This window comes from Vicugna pacos, chromosome 10, assembly GCF_048564905.1.
Source record: "Vicugna pacos chromosome 10, VicPac4, whole genome shotgun sequence".
NCBI classification, from domain to species: domain Eukaryota; kingdom Metazoa; phylum Chordata; class Mammalia; order Artiodactyla; family Camelidae; genus Vicugna; species Vicugna pacos.
Genome location: NC_132996.1, coordinates 67,757,511 through 67,784,059, shown reverse-complemented (window position 1 = coordinate 67,784,059; position 26,549 = coordinate 67,757,511). Strand labels below are relative to the sequence as shown.

General features: G+C 56.8%; 2 protein-coding genes across 5 annotated transcripts in view; one reads left to right on the top strand and one right to left on the bottom strand.

Annotated features, from left to right (window-relative positions):
* The window catches only part of MACROD1 (mono-ADP ribosylhydrolase 1), a 142,990-nt gene that overhangs the window by 14,903 nt on the left and 101,538 nt on the right, over window positions 1-26,549 (top strand). The gene's annotated exons all lie outside the window — the stretch shown is intronic.
* The window catches only part of FLRT1 (fibronectin leucine rich transmembrane protein 1), an 81,532-nt gene continuing 71,324 nt past the window's right edge, over window positions 16,342-26,549 (bottom strand). For all 3 annotated transcript variants that reach the window (XM_072970186.1, XM_072970187.1, XM_031690824.2), the window contains one exon: window positions 16,342-26,501. In XM_072970186.1, coding sequence (XP_072826287.1) covers window positions 24,428-26,452 — 2,025 coding nt within the window. In that variant the 5' untranslated portion in view covers window positions 26,453-26,501 and the 3' untranslated portion in view covers window positions 16,342-24,427. The remainder of the gene's footprint in view (window positions 26,502-26,549) is intronic.

Genomic DNA, 26,549 nt, shown 5'->3' with positions numbered 1-26,549 from the left:
CCCAGTACAAAGAAAGACCCTCATTCTTGGCCAGTCCAGGGTCCCGCTGCCGGCTTTGGCCTTCAGGGCATAACGGGACAGAGCAGGGGTGAATGTGATGCTTTGTGCAAATACAGACAGAATCTTTCACCATAAAACTGCCCTAGGCCAGCAATTTGGGGCCGTGGGCACAGAGGCCAAGGGCAGGTCGAAATCCCAGCACTCCAAGCCTCTACTTCCCCATCTGAAAAATGGAGCATCGTTGGCCCCTCCCCAGGGTGAGTGTGAGGATAGCGCGAGTTCAGGCCCGTCCGGTGCAGGGCCCAGGCCTGGCGCGTAGCAAGCCCCCGGTAAATTACTATCAGGAAGTCAGCATGAGAGCAACTAAGTAGGATATAATGTGACACAGCACTGGAAGCAAGGTCTGAACAAAGTGCCACGCGACGCCTCAGGGACCAATTAATTCTGCGAGGAGGTGGCGGGAGGCAAGGAGGGTCAGGGGAGCCTTTGAGGGGCCCAGGCATGCAGGCTGGACCATGCAGAACGGGTGTCGTGTTTCACGGCGACAAGCTGGCCTCACAGGGAGATTTTTAAGCTGCTTATTTATTTAAAATAAGGCATGAAGTGGCGCCCTGTTTCCTTAAGTCTTGGGCCTTTGATTTGTAAAAATCTGCCAGCTGCTTAGATCACCCTCCTCTCCCCAAGCCTTGCTTCACCCCTTCTGCTGCCCGGAGGGCCCGAAGAGCCTGGCCCCCTCACTGTCCCTGGGCCACTGCTCGGAGTCAGTGATTTAGAGACCGCCTTGATGGACTAGCAGGCAGGGGGGCCGAGGGATGCCGACTGCCTTGTGGGAAGTGATCTGACGCTAAACTGTCGCCATAAATCGCTTTATCTGTCACTTCAGATTTAAATGTGTTTGCTGAGGCTTGCCTGCCGGGCCTCCACAGCCGCCTTCAGCAGCAACCTCTCCGTAGTGGGCAGAGAGGGTGGGCGGGAACCTGTGAGCCCTCACTCACGGGATCTGGCCCCAGGGGAGCACAGCTGAGACCTCTGTCTCCGTGCTGACCACTTGGCTTCCCTGCCAGGCAGACAGGACTCTGATCCCTATTTCCAGTGATCAAACTGAGGCTCAGAGGCAGAGAGACGATGCCCCTGCTCAGCAGGTGACTGAGTCAGAATTCGAACTCATGTGTGGCCCTTCATTTAGCAGCTGTACGGGTGGGGTGTATTGTGCACCAGGCATTGTGGTAGGCCCTGGGCTACAAAAGACTCAACCTCAATTTCCAAATGTAGAGTGAAACATATGAATGGAAAGGGACAACAGAGTGTAGGAGGGATGGGAGTTGCACCTGCAAGTGTGGGAGGCAATCTGGAAGGCTGCCTGGAGGAGGCAGCACCTGAGCTGAAAAGTGGGGAGCTGAGTCAGTAGTTGGACAAGGACATTCTAGGGGGAGAGAGGGAGAGTGCTGTCAGGGAGAGGTGAGGCAGGTGGGAGTCAGGAGAAGCTCTGGGGGTCTTGGAATGAGCCAAAGTCCCCTTGAGCTGAGGGTCCCCCTCTAGGTCTAGGCCATATTCACACCCCATGCCACCTCTCCTGGCCTCCTGGTGTTATATCAGCCCCAAGGTGTCAATGAGAAACAGGCTCAGAGACTTGAAGCAATTTACCTAAGGCCACACAGGTAAACAGCAGTGGCGCAGGGAAGGGAGGTTTGCCAGGCTCCAGAGTCTCCAGGAAATCACCCCTTTTTTTAGGGCAAGTGGGAATACCTTCTCTTTGTTCCCTTTTCTGGTTTAAAACTTCGAGTGTGTTGTCATCTGTCCTCACTACAGGGAAATAGACAAGTGGGGTGGGTGTTTGGCGCAGCAGGTGGTCAATGCAGGAAAGATGGGTCCAGGTTCGTTGGCCCCACGAGGCCTTGTGGTGGCCTCCAGCTCCTGCCCCCGGGCACCCCCTACGGAGCCCTGCCTCTGGGGAGAGCTTGTTATGTGTGTTCCCTCTGGGCTGGGGGCTGCCCATGGGAACATCACCTCATTTCTGAGGCACACCCTACTCTTCCCCCAGTTTACAGATGAGGAGACTGAGGCACGTGTGGGGCCACACTGCTGAGTAAAGGGCTGAGCCAGGAATCAAATCCTCATCTGTAGAACTTGGGGTTTGAGAGGGAAGTGATCGGGTCTGCTTTTTCAGAAGCTCCCTCTGGGTCCAGTCTGGGGGTGAGGGGCAGAGTGGATTGGGAGGCCAACAGGGAGGCCTGGGGTCCAGGTGGCACCCTCCCCACGTTAGAAAGCCCAGGACACCGGAGACAATGCCAAGCCCTGATTTCCACCACTGCAGGAGGAGGCGGCTCATTTCCACAAGGTCAAGAAGCAGTTACATAAATTCATAAATGATGAATCCCTCCTGAATTATTGAGATTCCCTCGAGGGCTCACAGGGCCTGGTCCAGTGAGCCGAGCTCTGGCCAATGTGCAGGACTTGAGGATCCTGGAAGGTCCTTCTGCCCCACAGTCTTCTGCCAAGTGTCCCTTTATTAGCCAGATCCTTCCCATCCTTCCATAGGGAACATGACGGTGGGCCGTGGACCCTGGACCCGATGACCCTTTGTCCTGGGAGACTCAATAAATGAATGAATGAGTGATCAGAGGCCCTTGAGAGTTGGTCGGACAGCGAGAGGGACTGGATGAACCAGTGACCCCATCTGGGCCCCCTCCTCCTGCCCCAGCCCAGACCCCATCCAGCCCTTCTTGGTTGGTCATAGCAGTCAGGGCTGGAAGAGACAAAAGCATTGTGCAGGTGAGGACAGTGGAAGACTGCTTGTGAGGCTCAATGACCCCGTGCCTGCCCCCAAGGCATTTGCAGTCTTGTAGGGGAAGATGGGAGCATCTGAAGCCGAGTGGGATGGCAACTTGCTTAGGGTCACACAGCAGGGAAGTGGCAAAGCAGGCCTTCCTGACTCCCAGCACTGGGCCCTTTCTCCGGGGCCTTTTTCTCCCCATCACAGCAGACACGTGGTTAGGAAAGGCCAGTGGGCTCCGCTGCCCGCCGCCCCCTGTTGAGCAGCCTGAGTACGCTGTGTCCAGCTCCCCCGTCCTTGAGGCTGCCTGGCCTCAGCACCCGCGCCTGTGTGCCAGCCTGTGTCCCTGACGTGCTTTCCACCCCAAGCACTGAGCTGAGGAGGCTGGAGCTTGTGGGAATGTGTGTGTTTTGAAATTAATGGGGACCATTAAATTGGCCAAGCATGAAAAGGGCTGGATCTGCAGCCCTTGGCTCGCTCTCCTGGAATGATCCGCCAGCGCTTTGTCAAAGGGCTGCCCAGCCGGCTTCAGGCCGCCCCAGGAGGCTGTGGCTTGCCTGCCCATTTTACGCGTGGGTACCCTGTGTCCCTAGGAGGTGATGGGGGTCTGGCGCAGCACGTGAAAGCCAGGGATCCCCCAGGAACCAGGGACCCCTTGCCTTCCTCTCAACACTTAGCTCTGTGTAGACAGTGCTGTTTGCAGGAGTGTTGGGTTGAATCTGCTGTCTCCAGTCCCTTCGAGTGGGCTCACACATGTGTCAGACCCTGACTCTGGGGACTCCTGGATGAGACCTGGCCTGAGCCCAACTTGGGGTGGCCTCTAGGACATAATATGACCTAAAAGAGAGTGGAAGGATCAGCCCTCGTTTCCCCATCTCCCACTCTAGGCAGCCCCATCTTCCCTGGAGTCTCCATCACAGGACACTGCACCTGGGTATGAGTCCCAGCTCCACTGGGCAGCAGCTGTGTGACCTCAGGCAAGTCCCTTCACCTTCCTGAGCCTCAGTTTTCTCATCTGTAACGGGGATAAGAGTGCACTAAAGACCCACATCCCGGGTCCTTGTGAGTTTGCAAGAAGACAATTGGTGGGGAACGCTCAGCAGACAGCGTCTGGGATAGAGGAAACCCGAGAAATGCCAGCTCTTGTGCCTGCGATTGTTGCTGCTTCTCTGGGTGGGGAGGGGGGAGCTCGGACCCATGGAACTGGGCCTGCTGCGCGCCCAGTGCTTGGTTGGGCTGGGGACGGGGATGCTGAGGGCACTTCCTTCCTGTCCTTCCTGTGGTGAGCTGAGCACTTGCTGGGCCCAGAGAGGCTGAGGGAGGGCCCCTCCTGACCGCCAGCCCTTTGGATTTGGGGTCTCCTGACCATGAGCATGCAGGGCAGGCGGGCTCGCCCCACTCCTTCCCCACTGCGGCGGGGCTATCAGCATCCTCTCTGCCTTCTGTCGGGGATGGTGTGTGTCACATGGGAACAGCCTGTTAGGCACTGGCCATTAAGGCGGGGCGGGGGGGTGCTCCCCCTCCCCACCGTGGGGCTGCTGACTGATGCTCTCCCTGTCAGAGCTCGATGGCCACAGCTGAGCCTGAGCTGGCAGAGCCGAAGCCGCCTGCAGCCTCCAGCCCTCCCTCCCTCTCCCTTCCTCAGGGGTCTTCATGCATTTCAGAAGCTCACCTTTTGGGCTCATTTATTTATTTTGCAAATTATTTGTGCTGATGCTTCCTGAGGCCCTGCTGGCAGCCGTGTTTCCTGTGGGCTGAGGGCTCCCTTGCCCTGCAATCTTGACTGCTCACTTATGCAAAGGGTGCGGCTGTCCTAGGGGTGGGTATGTGGCCCGGCCTGGGCTGGAGGGCCCCCAGGCGTGCAGCATGGGTTGGCCTCAGAGGCCTCTGGAGGCTAGGGCCATGGCTGCTCACCAAATAGGTTGGGATGAAATCCGGTTCCACTGACTGCATCTCTGGGCCTCAGTTTCCACATGTGCACCTCATGGGAGGATAAACAGGGAAAAATGAGTTAGTGCCTGGAATGCTTTGTGCGCTGGAGGGGCTCAGTCAGTGACAACTACTGTTCTTACCGGTGAGGTATCTCAGTGCACCACCCGCTAGACTGGAGCCCCTGGAGGGCAGGGGCTGGTCCGCTGATCCCAGGTCTCCCTCCTTGGACAGGGCCAGCACATGGTCAGTGCCCCTCCAAGGTGGGGGCCTCCCGAGGATGTCTGCACAGTAGCTCCCCAGGAGGGACACAAAAGGACAAGAACTAATGACTGATCACAGCCAAGGACCATTGGGTGGAAGCAGGCCGCCCAGTGGGCACAGCTGTTGGGGGAGACTCCTGCTGCCTGCACACCGGACAGGGAAGGGACCGCAGCTATTTATGTCCATGTGGGAGTGTCAGAAGCCAGTGAGGACTTGGGAATCAGGAGCTTGGGCTGCAGCTCCGAGGGAGGACAGGTGCTGGGATGTGATGCTGGGTCTGACAATGGGCCTGGGAGGCAGCGAGCACAGGCGGACGTGGCTTGCTGGCATCCCCCGCTTTGGTTCATTAAAATCCCATCGGCTGCACCCCACTCCCAATGGCAACAAGTGGTCCTTGTACAGCGGTACCCACCCTCCTCCTCTGCATCACTGCTCCCCCCTCCTCCTTCGGACATTGTAATTGCCATAAAAATAGGAGCTTAGCTGCGGTGGCCGCGTAGCATGTGGGAAGAGAGAGGCCCGGCTGTCAGCTATCCCCCTGCCGGCAGGCCTCGCGTCTGTTTTATTATTGCTGCCTGGCTGTATTTCACGTAGGTTTAAACAGCATCAAACGCCACATCCCTTTTGAAAAGCAAGAGCTGCCTTGCTGAGGATGTTGAGGAGAAACAGGAACATTAAAATCTATGAAGCAAATGGCCCAGAATTGACATTTGTGATGGGAGCTTTGCAGCTCTGCCAAAGGAGCTGAAACCTGCCTGGCAGCCCGCAGGGAACTTTCTGGTGAGGCTCACGGGTCACACAAAGGTGGGGCAGGTTGTAGCCAAAGCCTTGGGGTTTGGCAGGGAGGGGACGAGGGTGGCATAGGCAGGGCCAGGGGGTGCTAGAATTCTCTGGGTCACCTGACCACCTCTTGTGCCTCCCTGGCCTTGACCTTGACTCAGACTCATCTCCCTACTAACAAGGCAGATGGGAGTCCCCTCTGGTGCACAGAGCAGGGTGCTGGGCTCTGGAGCTTGAGACACGTCAGGGGACAGATAGGACAGGGCTGCCTTGGCTCTTTTGACCTTGACCAGGATACATCTCCCCTCTGAGCCTCGGTTTCCTTGTCTGTAAACCTGGGTGAGTGACATCCCCTCCAAAGGTCGCTGAGAGGATGGAGATGTGTATAAATGCCCGACAAGCCGCTGGAACTCAATAAATGGTGACTGTTATCACTGAGCAAGTGGACGTTTGAGCTGCAATTGATTTTTTTTTAAATGTTTAACCTACCTATTTCCACTGAAAAATAGGCATAATAAAACTGGGGAGCCATTAAACCAGGAATAAAAAGAAATAAATGAGGGGAGGATGCTGCCTGGGCATCTCATAAGAATGTGCTCTGTGCTCTTGGCCACACCTGGAACCCTTTGGCCTGGATGTTCTTGGTATGACGTACTTTCTGACCTGCCAGCCTCTCACCTGGTTCCTGGTTCTGCTCAGTGCTACCACCTACCATGGGATACTGGTGTCTGGTCAACCATGGAAGGACCATGGTTCATCCCCACCCTTGTATTTTATGTTCTTGGTGACTGCTTGGGGCAGCTTGGCTCCTGGCACTTACCATGGCCACATCCAGAAGATATCTCAAAACTAGGCCATTGTAACAAATCTGTTGCAACTGAATAAGAAAAGCAGCCCTGAGCTTCCTGGCAGCCATAGCAAAATGGGAAACAAGACTTCAGGTTCTGTAACTCTAAACTTGGAAATTCAAATATACTCCAGCTTAATGCCTCTTTCTCTTTCTTTCTACTCTCTCCCTTTTTTCTTCATTCTCTCCCAACTATCCTTTATTTCCCCTGCAGATGCTTCATAGCTCGCTCCAGAGCCCCCTCCAGTCTCACTCTCTCAGTGCACCGCTTTGCTCCTGACTTGGGAGGCCCCTCTGCCCTCCTGTTTATTGCGGTCCATTCGCTGACGCGTGTCAGCGGCCTGGCCTGTGGGCTGCTTGCCTCGCTCAGGCCCACTGGGTCTGCCACTGTGACTTCTCTCAGATGAGCCAGTGACTAATAAGTGTTGCCCCCAGGGGCCAGCAAAATCTTTCCCTCCTTAATATCAGAGTTTAAAAATGTGTCACCATTGATTTGAAGAAAAGACTTGTTCCTGCTGAGAAAAGCGGCCTGGAGATTTGTCTCGCCTTAGGAATCACACAGGCAGCTGCATAAATTCCAGAGCCACAGAGGCTCTCCATGCAAATGCCGACTCTCAGCCCACAGCCAGCCTGGAGAGCCCCGCAGAGCCCACCCCAAGCTCCCGTGGGCTGGCCCCCTACTCCCCCACCGTTCGTGTTCCCACGGAGACCGCAGGGTCTGCTTTGCAGAGGGCATCCTTGTTTAGAAGAGCCTCATTTCTCTCCACTTCTTTGTGGTTAAGCCAGAGGCTGAGCCCGTGGCTAATTTCATGTCACGATATGTTTTAATCCTGGAGAAGGAGGAGTGACTTCTGAGTGGGGGGCCCCACAGGCCCGGGGGTTGGTCCCCTCCCTTATCCTTGTCCATGGAGCTGTTGGCTGCTCAATGGATCTGCCCTGAAGGTGGGATTTTTAGTGTCTGGATGTTCTGTCTCCTGACCCTGTTTCATCCTTGCCTGGAAGGGATTGTTGGGGTCATTTCATCCATCCCTCTGTCTCTACCCAGGCCCCCTCCCCTCTGGCAGGCAGGCATGCCCCCTATGCTTTGCCCCCAGACTTAGCCCAGCCTTCTGCCCCACAGCCGCAGGCAGTGGTCCCCCCTCATCTAGCAGCTCTGTGAGCCCAAGGTAATCATCACAGCAATGACCTAGGAGGTGGCTTCTAGTATTCCCACTTTCCAGATTGGGAAGCAGTGGTGCTAGGGTGGTAAGTGACTGGTCCCAGATAAGTCAGGAACTTTGGACCAGATCCTGGACACTTTCCACTATGTCACATCGTCTTTGAGTGAGTGAGTGAATGAATGAGGGGCAGTGGGCTCATGGTAACCACTTGTAGTTCTAGGCGTCTGCTGATTTCTAGGGAGTGGCCAGGGTGTCAACCCAGGATCGAGGTGTTTGGAGAGCTTGAGGGTGGTTAGGGGACCCCATCCCCCTCCTGCTATGTGGAGGTCATGGCGGCCACCTTTGTGATGGTGTTATTTGTCCTCCTGGGGGGCTTAACCCAAGTATGGCGAAGAGCAGGACAGTGGGTTTGGCTGCCTAAGGTGCCCACCTCAGTATGGACAGTCTCTCCTGCCCTGGCTGCAGTGGGGTGACCTTGGCTGGCACCAGGCTGGTTGCTTGTAATCTGCAGTCTGGCTCTTCTATTGGGAGCCTGGTAACAGGTGGGAGATGGGTGGGCACAGGGTGCTAATGAGCCCTCCTTGGTTTGGGGGGAGCCAGTGCAGCCAGTGCAGGGCAGTCAGGGAGAAGGTACGCAGGCAGTTTGCAGCCTCCCTGGCTGCTGTGGCCCCTTGGAAGATGTGCTGGGCAGTGGTTTATCACCTGGTACAGGGAAGCCTGTGGGCTGGCCCTACGCCTGCCACTCGCAGCTCCAGGAGGAGCCCCGTAAGGGCTCTCGGCAGCCATTAATCTGGGAGAGGAGGGGCTTTATTTTGCCCGACTCCCTAAAGGTTACTGCCTTTATGGACTTTGGAAATCAGTGTTATGGCCTCTGTTGTTCGTCTGCTGAACTATGTATGGCAAATGCTGGAGGGAAATGAACCGCAGGGTTGCATCTGGCCCTGCAAGATCAGGTGGCCGAGGGTGAGGGGCAGAGCTAACATGTGTCCTCCACACCTGTGTCACCTTTTAGGGACTGTCATAGCTGGAAGAGGGGCAGGGATGATGTGCACCAGAGGGGGCCCTGGAATTCTAATGGGAGGGTCAGCCTGAGGCTTCAGGACCTGCCCCTTTTGCAGGCTGGTTCCCACTGAGCTGGGCTGGGCTCGTGAAAGTCATCCTTTCTTCCTAGACACCCAGCTCCACCAGCTGGTTCCCCTTGGGTGCCATCTGGGAACCCCGCCAGCCACTGGCAGTGTAGAATTCTCAGTGTAGTGAAAAATAAGCCCTCTGGGTTTTGCCAGCTGAGATGCAGGCCTGGCAGTGGCTCCCACCTGCAGAAGGTGCTTTGTCTTCCTACAAAGCTGGCCTGCCAGGAGCTGGGCGGGGTGTGGAGATGGAGTGGGGGCATTCAAAAGCCCCACGTAAATCCCCCTCCCTTCCCAGGCCTGAGGACCCTCAAGGGGGGCCCTGAGGGTCTGCCCCAAGACAAGGCTGCTGCTTCACTCCTCTCTTGATATGCGAGGAGCTCCTACAAATCAGTAAGAAAAATGGGCAAAAGATGTGGACAGGCAGTTCCTGGTTGGAGAAAAACAAATGGTCAGTAAGCAAGAGAAAAGATGCAGAACTTCGCCGGTAATCAGGAAGAGGCTAATTGAAATAAGAGTCATCATTCTCCGTCGCTGGGAAGGATGCTGCGGCTGGAAGTATTGATATGTGCACGTGTGGTGTGGCGATGGTAGCAGTAGCAGGAGACAGGCTTTCCTGGGCTCACCCCTGTGGCTCCCACCAAACCAGCACATCGTAGGTACTTGGAAATACTTGCTTTGTCCCAGAAAACATGTAGAACTCCTCTTTGCTCACAGTAGGTCTCAGCAGGGCCGCCACCACTGCCTTTATTGGCCCTGGTTTGCCGTGCCTGTCGCTGGAGACGCTCCTGTGGGCATTGGCACCGGCCTCATTCCCACCTCCCTCGCCCCAGGGTCCACATGCGTCTTTGGCTGTGGTCTTCCTGGGCCTGGCCTCATGTGCGGTGCATGCCGTTTCCTGCTGCTGGGCAGTGCCTCTGGGTTTCCACTCTCTCTGCAACCACATGGCTGGTGCCAGGGCTGCCCTGCACAACTTGGGGGGAGGGGGGATTCATAGAGAGCGCAGTGGAAATGGGGACCCCCCCAGAGTTGGGCGGCCCTTGCTGTTATCATGACTTCTTCCATCACCCCTGGGATCCTTGATTTAGGGAAAATCTTGCCCTAATAGTGACCTTGGCTCCCTGAGCATCCTGGCTGGCACACCCACACCATCTGGCCCCAGAACCTTTCCTACCCTCTCCATTCCAGCCCAGCTAAATGATTCAAGGCCTTATAACTGCATGTTCTCTCTCACTTACTGGCCTTTGCATGGGCTCTTCCCCCTGCCAGGAGCACCCTCTCCTCCCATTTTCACTTGGCTTACTCTGGTCATGCTCCAGGTCCCAGCTTAGATGTCATTTCCTTCAGGAACCTGCCCTGACCTGGGTTAGGTGTCCCTCCCATGTACTCTGCTCCGTAGCATGGCTGTTTATTCACTCAGCAGGCACTGGGTTCTGGGGCTGCAAGGCAGAGTAGGGGAGATGTGGCCCAGGCGGCTGGACACCTTGGAAGCCTCACCGTTACCTGCAGTGACTTGATCCTGGAGGCAGACCTGTCGGGAGGGTCAGGAAGGGGGAGCTGGGGGTGCCTCCCAGACACGGGGTGGCTCAGTGTCTTGCACCGGGAGCAGGGAAGCCAGAGGGAGGTGGGGGCGGGGGGGCGGCTGCGCAGGGGGGCCTGATCACTCTTTTTCTGTCTGCCCTAAGAGGACAGCCCTTATCTGTCCAGCCCCATGTGGCCAGACCACAGCAGAGCTGCCTTTGATGCGAGCTCAAGGGGGAGAGCGCATGTCCTACTTCAAAGGGCTTCAGTCCCAGGGATCCTGGTCTCCAAGTACTCCTCCTCCTGCCTGCCTGCCCCTCATGCGCCTCCTTGGGCAAAGCCAGCCAGCGGGAGAGCCCAGGCCTGGGGGAGACCCCAGCCTTGAGCTTCGCCCCAGGGATCCCTGGCAGCCTCTTCTCTTGGCTCCCTCCTCCCTGTCCTCCTGGCCCTGAGGCCCAGCCTTCAGCCAGTCTTCTCTTTCCAACCCCCCGGGGTTAAGAAGGGCGCAGCCTCCTTACTTCATTCAGAGAGTACGGAGTAATGAAGGCCCGCCTCTTCCTCTAAGAGACACTCAGTGTGTGGTGGGGGCAATGGGTACAGCATGGGGTGTAAGTGCCTAGATGGGGACTCCAAGGTGCTGTGGGTGGTCAGGGAGGGCTTCCTGGAGGAGACCTGCCTGGGGAGGGTTACTTCTCTGCAGTGATTTCTGGTGGTGGCTCACCTGAGCCTTTCGCTCCAGGTTCACAGATCCCCAGTCAGACCACCTAACGGGCCAGGACCTGGGTCCCATGCTAACCTCTGTCACTGTGGCCTTGGGCAGGCTCCTTAGGTCTGGGCATTGGTTTACTTGCTTGAAAACGGGGGTGAGCGAGGATGGAACACGGTGACAGATGTCTGGCGCCTGGCACCATCGGGCCATGCTGCCTTGCCTCTCACAGATGCGCACCCCTTTAGGAAATCCCCCCTAATTATGAAGTTCCAGATCTGGGCAGGCACACGGGAAGGAAGCACTTTCATTAAGAGATCCCGGCACACAGCCCGGCCGTGCTACGCGTCGATCCGTGCCAGCTTCCCGAGGACCAAGGCCTCACTGAGCCCATCTCCCGAGTCTTCCTGGTGACAGATTCCATCTGCCAGCCCTTGGGGAGCCGCCATCCCCAGTGATGGCCCCTCGGCCCTTCACCCTGGGTTTGTAATCTCAGCTCTAAGGGACTGCGCTCCCCTTCTCCGGCTCCACCACAACTAATCCATTTGCCAGGGCCCCGATCCAAGAGAAAGCTAATTAAAGAATTTCTGCTCTTGGCTCAGCCTGGTCTTTGAAGATTCCCCTTGGTCTTCCTGGAGTATGTGAAAACAGGTGGAGAAAGGGGGCCTCAGAAAGGGTGTCGGATAAGCCCCCGGAGCCTCAGTAATAGGCTTAATCCCCCAAAGCTGGCAGGCGTCAAAGGGCCCTCGGTCCAGCACTGCTGAGAAGGTGCTCAAGGCTCATGACCCTGGGGGCCCCAGACCGTATGGCTCCCCGTCCCTGGCTTTCTGTGAACGTGAGAGTGTCAAAGCTGTGGAAGGACGGGGCGGGGGCCCCTCACCGCATGTTCTGCAGAACAGTGAACAGCACGGCGCCCGGTGGCTCGGAGCCTTCTTGTCTGTGACTTGGGGAGTCCCAGCCTCGAGGGCTGCTGCAGTGGCCTCCACAGTGGCACAGAGCAGACACCGGTCAGATGGGCTTGCTTCCTCCCTGCCGCTCCCTCCAGCGCCCCCCATGCCAGCAATGTTTCTTTCAAGAGCTTGTTTGCCTCTTGGATATTTTAATCAACCAATCACAGATATTTATTCAACACTTACCAGCAGAATGTGTGGTCCATAGGCAGGGGTCTTTGGGGTCCTGCTCGATGCTGTGTCCACATCTGAGCGGGGCCTGGCACACGGTAGGTGCTCAATAAAGACTTGGTGATCGTGTGGATGGTGGTCAGGTCCTGAGAGAGGTAGTCTTTGCTCTCCCAGAGCTTAGACTATAGCTGCCTTCAGAAAACACCTGCAGTGTCTTTGGAAGAATCACTGAGCCCCGAAATGTGGGGTGGGGGTCTTTGAGCCAGCCTTCTGTGTCACTCTGAGCTTTGGCCAAGCCTGGTATAACCCTGGGGAGATTTGGGGCATCTGCTGCCACGCCAGCCCCTACCCTTACCCCTCCCAGGTCCCTGCTCCCTGATTTCCCTTGCAGTACTGGGGTTACAGGGAACATTTAGACCTGCAGTTCCTTGTGCAGGGACCTCCTGGGCCTGCAGCATGGAAATAAAAATGATAAAAACTTGCCACTGAATTCTGGGTGGCAGTAAATTACTTAACACCTGAAACAGGTTGAAATGTGGCCACTGTGGCTTTTAATAAGCCCATCTCCAATGCAGCCGCTTCTGCGGGGGGCCGGCCAGTCTCTTTCCGAGGCATAATTTCATCGCGTCCCAGTCTTGGCAGCAGCGCAAATAAGATTTCACTTCCCCTGTAAATCTCTGCAGGGGGAGCACCGAGATTTCATTTGTGCTGTCAGTTAGCAGCTCGAGGGAACCTATTTACCCCACCTTGGGAGGAGAGGGTCCTTTGGAGGCGGAGGCGCTGGTGCTGGACCCAGCTGTGGTGGGCCATGCCAAAGCAGGTGCTGACAAGAGGATGAGGAATGTGGAGGAGGGAGGGGAAATAGCCACTGGGTGGCCCAGGGGAACACTTGGTTGTGGGCACCTGAGAGTGGATGAGCAAGCTCCACCCTGACCTTCTGAGGCAGCATTTTGGGACTGTCTGGGGACCTCAGACCCGTCCAGGACCTCAAATGCAGAGTGCTAAGCACTGGCCACGGAACTTGGGTACGGGGTGGGATTTGGGGTGTTAGACCTTTCCTGAGTTTTGTTGCTTCTTCTCTGGGATGCTTGGCGAGGCCTGAGACGCCTCCTGGGGAGTGGGAACAGGAGGAGGGAAGCTTCTGGAACCTTGTGGGAGCCGGGTAAGAGCAGGGTCTAGGGATGGGGATGGTGGCCACCCACTCTTTCTCCTACTTGAACTGGAACTTTCATTCCTGAGTCTAACCAAGCAGGAGGAGTTGGATACATGAAGAGAGGCCCTGGGCCTCAGGGTGCCCCTCGGCTGCAGGGCAGCTACCTGGGGGGCTTACCCCACACATGTTTGTAACCTCAGTGATATGTGAGTCCTGAGATTTCTTTGTGAAGGAAAAGACTGGAAACTGGCTTGGCTGGAGCGGGGGTGGCAGCAGGGGTTCCTGGGTTTGTGGGGAGACCACCCTGTCTCCCAGGGTCCATCTGAAGGCATGATAGGGAGACAGGGGCTTTTCACCATCAGCCTGTCACCTCCACCACCCAGAGCTCACGCCCCCTTCAGGGACCAGCCAGTTCTGCTTGCTCTCCTGTGAGGATGTGGCTCACTACCCCTCAGGCCACCCGCACAACTTCAGAAAGGGCCAGTGATGTTTGGAGGATCTTTCCACTGACATGAAATGCCGATCCTGGAACCTCCTCCGCGGTTCCTGGTGGTTTCCTCCTGTGGGGCCCAGCTCTGGGCCTGCAGTCCCTGGGCCACTTAATTAAGACCTAACGTGCTCCCACCCCCGCCCCTGTTCTCCTGCAGCCTAAAGCTCGGGTCAGCTGGAGATTCCCTCTGGCAGGTTTCGGGAGCCGGCCACAGACCTCAGGTGTGGTCGGGGTGGCTGGAGGACCAGGTCCTGTTTGGACGCTGCTCCTCTGTGCAGACTGGGGGCACTTTGCTGTTGCAGAGACACCTGGGCCTCCTTGCGGGAAGTACCAGCCTGGTTCTGTGCCCAGGGGCTGGGGGCTCTGGGTAAACCCTGGGGGCGCCCGGGATGCGGCCTGCACTCCCTGGGCAAGCAGAGGGAAACCGGCGCCCAGCCCTCTCACAGAGGCTCCAGCACACATCAGCAGGGTCAGTGCTGCCATGTGGTAAACATGAGCAGTGGGCTGCCATCATGCACACGTTTTACAGGGGTGGGAACTAAGGCACAGGGAGTGAGCGGTGTTCTGAGGGACTTCAAGGATAGCCATGGCATTAATGCATGTGGCCGTGAACTCTTCCTGGGCAGAACTTCTGTGAGTTCTGGGGCCTGAGGAACATAGTCTGGGAAACTGGCCCTCCTGCCCCGGCTTGAAGGAGGCCCCTCGGGCACCTGGTTTGTGGTGCTGCGGCCAGGGTGTGGAGGGTGAGGTGAGCTGGGAGGGCCCCGCGCCCCCCTCCTGCTGCCCTCTGGGAGAGGCTGGACGGAGAGAAGTAAGACTGTCTCATTACTGGGAGGCCCGGGCTGCCGCTCTTGGAAAGTCCCCGCCTTGGACCGAACATTGACTGACTGATGGGTTGGTTGATCGATATGCTGCTGCTTATTGACTCACCCGCTCCCTTCATGTTTCTGGTGCCTCCAGTGGGTCGGGCCAGTGCCCTCTGGGATCTGAAGGGGTGGAAGGTGAGAACTGCCCGCCAGGGGCCCCTAGAGAGCGAGGTGCTGGAACCAGTCACCTGTGCAGATGAGAACCAGCAGGTGTGGACCCAGGCTGGGCGGGGTAGGAGGGGGCGGCCTTTCCAGAGGCAATGCCTGAATTGAACCTTTAAGGGCCTTCCACAGCATCCGGACTGAGAGGTCAGCACAACACAGACCTGGAGCCCGGGACAGGTCGGGGCCTGCACGGGGAATGAACTGCACTCAGCAGACAGTCCTGTGCTTACAGGGGAAGCGGAGTCTTCCAGAGGGAGGCACGGAATTGGACTTGCCTTCCTGCCCTGCCTCAGAGCTTCTGACGGGCCATGTGTCAGTCCCTCGGCCCCCTCCGAGGAAACGCCCTCAGTGGAAACACGGCTCCCCAGGGAGCCTCCCTCCCCCGACCAGGTCAGGGCTCCCTTTTCCCTCCAGGAGGCAGGAAGGATGCCCCACCCCAGCACATAGTAGACCCTCAGTAAATACCTACTGATGGCTGGCTGATCACGTTCTAGAAAAATCACTTGGCAGCCCTGGGGAGGGGAGCTCAGATGAGGAAGAGCAAGTGGCCCTCCTGAGCTCCCACTGTGTGCTGGGGCCTTAGGAAGAGGTCAGAGAAACAGACTTGGTCCTTTGCCTGAAGCCCACCTGGTGCGCTGCCCTTTGGAAGAGTCTCTCTGGGCTGTTCCTGCCCACAGTGGGTGAGCAGTGAGGACTGAGAGAAGAGGATGAGGGGAAAGGGGCACCCCATGTCACCCCACCCAGGCCACCCACCATCAAGGCACATCCAGAAATAACTTTGCTTCCTTGGAATATAAGAAAAGCTCATTAACCCGTATCCAGATGTGAAATTGGATCTAAGGCAGAAGTAATGGGTTCTTATTTTAGGTTACATTTAGCAGAAACTGCTACTGTTCTCATTGACAATAATATTTCTCCTTTCCCTGTCTTTGGGATGTGAGATATCAGGCGAGGCCTGGAGAGTTGTGAATGCACTGGGTGTGTCTAGGGGATGCGGGGCATCAGGTGGGGGGACTCCAGGCAGAGGAATAGCTATGTCCCCAATGCCCGCACAGTTCCAGGCTTATCTGGGTGCCCACATGGTGGCCGGAGCCTCTTGCAGGATAATCCATAGCTCCTATTAACACTTCTCCACGTGGAAACCCTCTTGGAATCTGCCTTTAGCTGCTGGTCGCCCTCCCCAGGGCCCGTGGGATGGGGTCAGAGCTCCTTTCTCCGTCCTGCAGCAGAATTGTTATTTTGGTTCCCTTGGTGCCCACGCCAAGCCTCCATCCCGTCCAACCACCACCTGTGTGCCGGTGGACCCAACAGCAGGGCTGACCCTCAGGATGGAGCCTACGGAGAGGGTGTGGGCAGCCGAGACCATGTAGGTGACAGATCTGGGCCCCAGGCACACTGGGCCAGTGAGCTGAGAGTCACTGTAAAAGCTGAGAGGACTGTAAAAGTTAAATCTTTCTATTTATTTCAAGAAAGGACAAGGAAAGTGGACTTGGACATTTTATATGAAAACAGACAAACAGAAAATAGGACCAAACAGTTCATCACATTCATCTCAACATTGAAGTTTCAAGGCACCTACAAGAAGGAGGCCCAAGGGCGGTTCGCAGTGCACTTTGGTTTGTGTTGTCGTCGTGGTGGGTGTTTGCGTGTCTGGGGGGGAGGGGGGGAGGGAGCCTGGGGTCTGGGGGCCAGGCTGGGGCCGCCAGCCAGGTGTCTGGTGGCAGCAGGCAGGAGCAGAAGTCCCACCACTCAGACCCCCGAGACTGCTTTGCCCTTCAGAGAAAAAGGAAAAAGACAAGGAGCAGGTGGCCAAGTGGCCCCACAGGGCTGATTCTGCAGGTGGGGAAGGGCCGGGGCTCAGGGGAAGCCAGGAGTGCCCCTGGCAGGGAGCCTTCGGGTCAGAAGGGACCTTGGTCACAGGCCTGCCCTCCTTGTGCCCTCAGCTGGCCAGGCATCCACCTTCTGCAGTAGAGGGACCCACCCCACTCTCCAGGGTCCCACCAAGGACCCCTCCTGATCTCTTCCTTCTCAGACCGCCGGGGATGGATTCCACGGAGCAAAGCGCTTTAGCACAACACCCCACACGAGATACAAGGAACTTTTGAACATTGGCAAAGGAAATTGCTGTTGGTGGCTCTTAAAAAACATTTGCTCTGAGGTCCTTATGCATGGGGTTTCTTTTAGTTTACTTTTCTCCTTTGCCTCCCTGTCCACACCTGCCTGTGACAGTCATAATTAGGGGCATCCACTCCAGCCAGCAGAATCGCACCACTGCACGGTCTCTCCGGCTCGCCCGTGTTTGCAGCCGCGGCCTGTCCCCAGCCTTCAACACCATCTCTCCAGCTTCTCTCCCTCTCAGATGATAAACCTCTTCGTGAGCTGGACACCGGGTGGGCTTCTCCGCTGAGGCCGCTGGGCAGCTGGCAGGTGGTGTGCTGGGTCAGGTGAAAACATCTAAGCTCATTTCAGGGTTTTGTGTGTCTTCCTCCTGGGCACCCAGAACCTTTTGAAAACAGGGCCAGCCAGATGTGGGTGGTCTCTGGGACCCTCTGCAAGCGTGTCCTCCACACAGGGTGGGAGAGAGGCACTCTGGACCCCTGGGTCCCGGGAGGTGAGCAGGCGGTGGCCCCGTGTCCGCTGTGCCTTTGATTGTTGGCTCATGTTGCATGTTTTTCTCTGTCTTGAGGGAAAAGTCTGGTTAGTTCCTCCAGGTGGGCAGGACCTCTCAATGGGAGTGTCAGGCAAGGGGGACGCCCATTTCTCTGCCCTCCTTGTCACCCACCTGAGCTCAGCTCAGAGAGAGGGAACCGAGTCACCCAGGCTGGTGACCAGATCTCGACAAGTGGCAGGATTTCTCTATCAGGCTCACAGCTGGAGATGGGTGGGTCCCAGGGAGAGGGAAGTGAGATGCTTCAGAGAGGAGGAGCCTCTCCTGGGGCCAGACTGCCAGTGGGGCCGGTGCAGGATGAGAGAAAAGCTGTTGCCAACACACCTGCCTGAGCCCCTTGTACTGAGCCCGAGGGGCAAGTGAGGAGGGAGGAAGAGATGAGTGACACCCCTGCGTGCCAGGCGCTGTGCTGGGCCTCAGTAAGCTGGCATGGAGGCGCATAGGGTCCTAGCATCGGCTGTGAAAAAGGTTTAGGGGGGATGACAGCAAAGACCTTCCTGCAAGGACTCTCCAGGCGTGGACTTTTGGGCTTTCAGGTGTAGGGGCCGCGTGGGTGGGTGTGGGAAGGACAGGGGCCATGGCACCGTGGTGTCTCCAGTGGCCATAGTGCCTCAGGAGCTGGCTTTGCCAGGAAGTGGGGGCTGGGTCAGCCCCCCACAGGTCCCCCTGTGCCCTCAGTGTGCCCACACTGCCTTCCCAGCACAAGCTGGCAGTTCAGTAACAGGGGGTGGAGGGGGCAGTGACAGTGGTCTCCAAAAGCCCCTGGCCTGCTGGGCTCTCCAGTGGGGAGCAGGCAGCAGCTCCCCTGGGGCTGATGCTCTGTCCTGTGCACAATGTCCCCAAGGGGAGAAGTGGAGAAAGGCAGGCTTTGCTCCTGCGACATCAGGGGTCTTGGGCAAACCTGTAAATCATATTAATGTGAGAAAGTGGTCCTGACCCCAGTGATAATAGAATTTCTGAAAACTAGAGAAAAACTGTATTAAAAATGCAAAGGGAGGGAGGAAGGGAGGGAGGAAGGGAGGGGGAGCCAAGAGCCCCAAGGGGATCTTCTTGTGAGTGTTTTTAAAGAAGCAAATGTGGGTATTTCAGGCAACTACTTGGAACATTTCAAAAGAAATGGTAAATGCTTAAAGTCATAGAATGAAAAGTGCCTCAGGCAGCCGTCAACCTGGCTGGGCTGGGAATGGATTAAGCCAGCAGCGGAGTCAGCGCTGAGTAAATTGAGTTGGGAGGACAGCTGGTGGGACCGTGGAGGGAGCTCACTGGGACAGGGGCCTGGCATGAGAATGGACCCAGGAGGCAGCGGCACCTGGGAGGTGGCCCCGCAGGTGGTAGGTCGCCCTCTGCACCCTTGCCCGTCCAGACTCCTAGATGGGGCAGCGCGTGTCTGTACTTCCTCTCCAGGGGCCTCTTGGACACTGAGGTTGGAATTTTACAGGCTGCCTGGTGACACAAGCAGCTCTTTGATGGCGCTGAGTGGCCTGGCTGTAGGATGGCCCCGACCTGTGATTTTCAGGGGACACTGGTTGTTTTGAGCAATCTCTGGAGATCTTCCTTACAGGGTGCTCAGGGATGATGGAGTAAGTCAAAGAACCAAGCCTTGGCTTAGGCAGGAAAATATCTGCCACCTCCCCATCAAGTGCTTGCATGCTCCAGTGACAGAGAGCTCACTACCTGTTTCTTTTTGCTGGGCCAGAGTTTCTCTTTCCTGACCTTCAGATTTCCCTTTACAGTAGCCCCACTCCCCTTCCACTGGCTGCAGGGACCACTCAGAGACAGACACACCCTGGAACAGAAAGGAAGCAGAAAGGCACATGGCTTTAGAGTCCTCCTCACTAAGGGACTGGCCTGGCCACTTACCCTGGCTTTTCAACCCAAAGGCAGATGGGATCTGGAGGGCAGGGGCAGAATCCTGCCTGGGGGCGGGGGGGCCGCTGTGACAGCTTCTGAATGATCTGTGTGGGCCACATAACCCCCGACCCCGTCCCAGAGGCTGACACAGGCACGCATTGGAGGCAGAACTCCTTCCCCTCGGAGCTCGAGCCCCGGCTGCATCCAGCCAAGTGTATCCTGAGCGCTGGGGCACGCGTGGTGTCAGCCTTCAGAGACCCTCAGCTCCCTGTGAGCCAGGCCCAGAAAATCTCTGCTTTGCCTACAGCCACTGGGGGCAGGTTCATGAAATGTGAAAAATCCCCCTTTCCCCTCACCTCTGAGGAGTTTAATCTCTCCTAATCAATTTAGCAGACTCACTTGGTTGTAAACGGTAATGATTTGCATTTTTGAGCCTCCTTATCCCTCCTCAAGAAGAGATGCCTCCTCTGTCTGCGCTCTGGAAGGCCTGTGCAGGCTGTGAATTGCTTGTTAGCATTCACCCTGGCGCCCGTCCAGCACCAGGCGTCCGCCGCCCGTCACCTGTACTGATCTGAGTGAGAGGGGGCATGGGCACGTAGGACACCCACAGCTGACCCTGGCCGAGCCCCGGCCCTTGGGAGCTCAGGCCCCCAGGCCCCTCCTTCCAGCAAACACCCCAGCTCTCTCGCAGTCGCCTTCGCAGCTCCATCGCTCCCTGTCTGCCACGTCCAATTTTCCTTGTTGTATTTTTCATAAGCGCGAGGCTCAGAAACCCGATCCTCCCTGGCGCATTCAGCAGGAAGCAGATTTCTGAAGTGGATTAGCTTTGGGACTCAGCTGCCATTGTGGGGCGGGGAGGGGGGTCCTTCCCTTGCTCCACAGCTCCAAGGGAGTAAGAGGGAGGCTCAGATGCAGTCCCGGCCCATTGCTCAGCTCCTTCGCTTCTCAAGGCTCCAGTCAGCTCCCTGAGGAAACCTCTCCTGGCCTGTCTCTCCCACTCCTGGCCTCTGTCACCTGCCTTGGGCCAACTAGAACCTTCCAGAGTTGGCAGAGGGGAGGGGCCCCCATTTGGCCTCTGGAGCACCCAGCTTTTCTGGGCAAGGCTAGACCCTGCCTTAGCCCACCCCAGCTTTACAGAAGGGGAAACAGGGGCCGTGGATTTGAAAAACACACTTTCCCTGTACCTGTCTGGAAACACTCCCTGACCCTTCTCATTCTCTGCCCCTTATGGGGGCTGGTGGGCCCTCCTGGACCCTTAAGGGAGGGAGGAGGCAGCCTGGTGCCCATCGAGGAGGGGAGAGGAGGCACAGGCAGGCATGGGCTTCAGGCTTTGGGTGGGGAAGCCCGGGGCTGCTGCCATCTTCCAAGCCACTGTCCCCTCCCTGGTGCCCCAGCTCCAGCCCCCAAGCCCCAGAGGGCCCCTAGTCAGCCAGGCAGCCACCATGTTAATGGGAGGCGGGCCAGGAAGCAGGAGCCAATTTAGAGAAGATGGAGGCTTCTGTGGGAGTCGCGGGAAGAGGGAAGGAGAAGAGGGAAGAAAAGCAGCTTTTGATGCACATCATGTCTGCGGAATTGAGTATGACTAATTAATAGATTTTATTCTTAGTAATCTCTTAAGCATTCCATACGTGGGGCCCCACGCCTGAGCTGAGCTTACAAGAGGCCTCATTCGCAAAATGCAAATGACTTGCCTGGCCCTGCTGCCTTCTCTTGCCTTCCTTGCCTTCTCTTTCCTTTTTTTTTTTTAAGGGGAAATTTAAAGGAAAATTGCCATGTAATAGAAAAGAGATTCCAATCACTACATCTAATTACCACGAAGGGTAAACCACTTAACCAAAGAAGTGTCATGGACTTTTTTTTAAAACTTTAAACCTGCCTTAAATGCCACAAAATACACTCATCAACACTGAGGTCAGTGAGGTTGCTCTGGCTAGTCAGAGGCTGCAAGGGTCAGGCTGGCCACCCCCAGAAGGGAGATTCTAGACAGAAGTGGGGCCTAGGCCCTGTGTCCTCCCGTGCTTCCAGGAGGTGGAGGCTGGACACCCTGGCGCATCCTCTCTCACTACATTACACGGCTGGTTCGGAGGAGCTGGACCAGGAAGGGATGGGGTTTCAGAGTGGACCTGGCTTCAGGCCCCAACCCAGGCTTGGGGGAACAGGGGCAGCAGACATTTGGAGGCTTTCTTTCAGAAAGGACACTAGGAAGATGTCGGGATGCTGAGGCCAGGAAAGATGAGGGGGTGCCCCTGGGCCCTGGCTGAGCTGAGTCTCCACTGTCTTTGGAACTTACACTGGCAGGAGGATGCCTGCGGCCAGGCAGACAGGGACAGCCCGGTGTGAGATGGGTCCAAGCCCCATTAGTGCAAGAGCCGAGAGCAGGAGACGGATGTGTCCTCAGGCCCAGAAGGGCCTGGGCCTGCTTTGTGCTACAGGGGAGGAAAGTTCATCACCCAGGCCCAGCCCGGAGGGTGCTGCTGGCATAGGCAGGATCTCAGAGCTGCAAGGCCTCCGCTACAGTGCTCCCTGTGTATGGCCACCTGCTGTTCCCCTAATGCCTCCCTAGCCTCTAAGAGGATGATCTGACCTCTTGCCAGGCTCACAGAAAGGAGAAAGGAGGACCTAGAGTGACAGCAGGGGACCAGGCATGTCGGCAACGGGGGTTGGAGCCTGGCAGTGGGGAGGCCAGGACAGATTTTTCTGGGACACTGGCCAAAAGCAGGAGTGATGTCTTTAGGAAGGAGATCATGTTTCAGAAACAGCAGAGACCTTAGACTTCTGACCCCTGGCCAGTGCCCCACACCCTTGTGCACCCTCTCCTCCTGGACACTAGCCTTGGGGCCCCTCTGCTCCTCCCTGAGCCACCAGAACGGGCCTTTGTCTAGGAGCTCTGCAGGCCAAAGGAAGGGCAACTTTACATGGATGTGGAATTAAGGCTTGGAAAAATTTCTCTCCTGACCTCACTGTATGAGAAAATTCAGAGGCAGGAAAAGGAAAAAGGCTTGAGCCGAGAATGAATTGTGCCCGTGACCCTGGGCCTCTCCCTGGGGGGATCCCCTGCTTGGTGACACCATCCCTCCGGCCTGGCGATGGGAGCCGCGCCTCTTCTCCGCCTCGCTTGCGCGGCTGTTGTGTCCACTTCTTTCAACCCCGCCGTCTTCATGGAGGGGCCAGCAGCATCTTTTCATGTCCTGTGAGTGGCTGGCCCCTGGGCCTGTCATGGCAGCCCTGTGACTGTTGTTCAGCTTCCTTTTCCTGCCTTTGGCTTTTGTCAAAGCAGCTGAGGCCTTTTGAAAGTGCCATGGCCAGGATCTGGACCCGTTCTCATCCTCCCTGCCCTCAGACCAGCGTCTCTCCTTTGACATCACCCTTCCCGGGTGCAGGACAACAGGCATCTTGATAGACAGTGACCCAAGTTCCCTGAGTGCTGGGATGTAGAAGATATCAGAACCCCAGGCACCACTCCTCTCTTCTTTCCAGATTTGCTGTCATTATTTCATCATTGTTTTAATCTCATGGCTCGCCAAACAGCACTGTCAGTTGATAAATGACGGTGGCATTGATTCCAGAGGGAGGGAAAAAAAAAATCTTAACTCTTCTGAGGGCTCCGGTCAGTACCTTTTGGGAGGCTGGCACTTTTAGAGAGATGTGGTCTTCCCTCTCCAGAGCAGAGTCCCAGCGGTGGGCATGGCTGAGTGCTCGGCATTCTAGCGGGGAAGCCGTGTTGTCTCCCAGGGCTTTTCTGAGAATTTTCATGTCTTTTTCTGGGCTTTGTTTGAACAACCATGGAAACCATTAGGTCTAATCAGCTGATATTAAAAAAAAAAAGTCCCTGCACCAATTATCTATCTCTGGAGGAAGCATGTAGCACACAGTAAATGCTCAGAATGTAGCTGTTGAGGTGATCTGTGGGGGTGTGGGAGGAGAGAGAGGAGGACTCTGGCAGTCAAAGAAAGCTTTTCTCTATATCAGAAAGGAGCACAGCCCAGCTCTGGCCAACCTGAGACAGGATCAAACCAAAAGCACTCCTTGCCCAGGGTTTCCCCAGCCACCCAGCCAAGACAGACATGCCTCCGCCTTTAGGAACAGCATTACCCCCCACCTTCCATCCCCAACACACTTTGTCTACTTAATGATTTCTAGGAGAAAGCAACATGTTTGCAACTCTGTTGTCTCAGGAAAATTGTATGAACTGACCCCAAAAGTACTGTAAGGACCATATATGTGGCTCTATCTACCCATCTGTATTTAGAGACACGACATAAAGGTAGACAGGTAGATAGATGCACCTCCAAGTGGCTGGGAAAGCCACAGCTTCCATGGGACTTTTACAGAGTATGGTGCATGGAACTGAGGAAGGCTTTAGTGTGGGAAAAAGAAAGTTTGTTTTTTAATTGACTACATCGTTCTTCAAAGAATGCAGTGAAAGACGCACTATTTCTGCAAATCTGTAAGGGAAATGGCATGGAAAGAACCCAGGAAGAGATTTCAGGACAATATCTCCATAGCAAAAGATATTTTCTTCCCTTCTCCTTTGTGAGGAGCCTGAAAACCTTCCATCATGTCGTCTCCAGTGAGCAGCCAGCAGCGAGAGCTGCGTGGGGGCTACGTGTCGTCGGCTGCTTCTGTAACGGTTCCTTTGTGATGGCCCTGCACAGAGCACAAGGCGTACACAGGCGTTGCACAGGTAGTATCTTTCCAGTTCAGGGAAGAAAAAATCCAACCTAACCCTTCCTGCAGTATTATTTTTAGTCTTTCCCTCCCCACCTGGCATCATTTGGTATAAATTATGTCTTCAGTAACGTCAAATCCCCCTCCTGCCTTCTATTCTTTAAAAAAAAATTTTTTCCCCCACTGTTGTGTTCTACAAAATTGTCAACCCTCCCGAAACTGCTTTCTGCTGGGAGAGTCATAGTGGAATTTCTTTTCCTTGCTCTGTCAGATGGCAGCAGGCTGGGCAAAGCCACGTGGCCGCCATGCCAGGAGGAGGAAGGAGCTGGGCGCTGACATCATGTGTAGGAGTAATCTATGTCAGGGATGCCGCCGTCCCGGTAGCCCCGCGTGGTGCCGTAGCCGATGGTGTGTGTGCCCTTGCAAAGGCTGCTGCCATTGGAGGGGAAGATGGTGTGGACCACGTACTCCTCTTTGGCGCGGTAAGGGTTGATGGGCAGCATTTGTAGCCCGGGGCCGCGAATTTCCAGGATGGAGTTATCCTTCTTGGTCCCCGACTCCATGTAGTCGTCCTTTTTCCGGTTGCCCCGGTTGTAGGCTCGCTCCCGGGTCAGCAGGTCGCTGGCTCGGTGCACATACCAGCAGATGGCTCCCAGGACCAGGAAGAGGAAGACAAGGGCCACAGCGCCACTGATGATGCCCGCCAGGGGCAGGCCTGCCATGGGGTCGGCGCTCTGCTCCTGGTTGAGCGTGGTGGTGGGGCTGTGGCTGTCGGCCGTCTCTGCCTTGGCACACACGGGCGTCTCATCCGCTACGTAGGTGTTGCCGGTCTCCATGGTGACCAAGCAGATGATATAGGTGGACTTGGGCTCCAGGGCTGTCAGCAGGTACTCTGTCTTGTCCCCCTGTACGAGAGTCTCCGTGATGGAGCCCACGGCCGGGCTGTGGCCCAGACGCAGCCAGCTGAGCCGGAAGGAGGAGGCAGGGAGCATGGCCTTCCACGTGATGCGGATGGAGTCCGCTGTCAGGGGCTTCACGTGGATGACCAGTGTTTTGGTGCCATCACCCGTGGCCATGGGGTAGTCGAGGTTGGAGTCAGGTAGGCGCAGTCCCGGCCTCTTGGCCTTGAGGGTGAAGAGCGAGCCCTGGGGCGTGGTGGCAGAGGCATGATCACTGGCTGTGGTCTTGGCAGCGGCATTGGCCATGCCACCCTGCACCCCCGCTTCGAAGCACTCGTCCATCTCGCTGGTAATGTCCTTGATGGCCATGCCCCGGACCTTCTCGGGGCCCTGGCACATGAGGCCACGTACGTTGACCACAGCCGCCCGCGCCTTCACCCAGTCGCGCAACCACAGAAGGTTACAGCCGCAGAACCAGGGGTTGTTTCTGAGCAGCAGCTGGGCCAGGTTCTCCAGGTCATCGAACAGGCCACGGGGCAGCGTGGTCAGGTTGTTGTTGGACAGGTCCAGGCGCTCCAGCTCGCGCATCTTGGCCAGCGTGTTGTAGGGCACGTGGCTGATGGCATTGTCTTGCAGGTAGAGCTTCTGCAGGCGGGCGCTGGGCAGGTTGAGGGGCGGGGCGGCCAGTGAGTTGCGCACCAGCGAGAGCTCGGTCAGGTTCTGCAGGCGGCTGAAGGTGTCGTCGGCGATGCGCTGGTTGGCCAGCAGGTTGCCGTCCAGCACCAGGCGCCGGAGGCTGCTGAGGCCCTTGAAGGCGTGCAGCGGGATGGTGGAGATGCGGTTGTCGTCCAGCCGCAGCTCCTCCAGCGTGCGGGGCAGCCCCGAGGGGATGCTGCTAAGGTGGTTCCTGCTCAGGAAGAGCAGCTTGAGCTGCTTGCTGTCAGCGAAGGCATCCTCCTCGATGCTGACGGTGGACACGGAGTTGTCGTCCAGGTGCAGCTTCTCTAGCAGTGGGATGCGGGCCAGTGAGTCCCGGGCGATGGTGCGCACGTTGTTGTCCTGCAGGTGCAGCTCCCGCAGGGAGCGGGGCAGGTTGACGGGGAACTCGTCCAGGTCGTTCTCGTACAGGTAGATGACCTGCACATTGACCTTGGTCTTCAAGTCCTGGGGGATGCCGGCGTTGTTGATCTGGTTGTTCTGCAGGTAGAGGGTGGTGGCGTCATCCGGGATGTCGGCGGGGATGGAGGTGAGCCCCCGGTCGTTGCAGTAGATGAAGCCATTGTCACAGCGGCACACCGAGGGGCACGTGGTGCTGTCAATGACCTCTGTGAGGAAGGCGATGAGCCCATAGCAGAGGAAAAGCCAGTCCCGCAGGTCCATGGTGGCCGTGGTCATCACAACAGTGGCCGTGATGGTGGCAGCGGGTGTGGTGGTGGCGGTGGCAGTGGGGTGTGCCACCACCATGGTGGACAGCTGGGGGAGCTGGGCCCCACCTGACTTGCAGCCTCTACACCTGCAAGGAGCACAAGACACGTGCAGTGAGAGTAAGTCGGGCACCCCC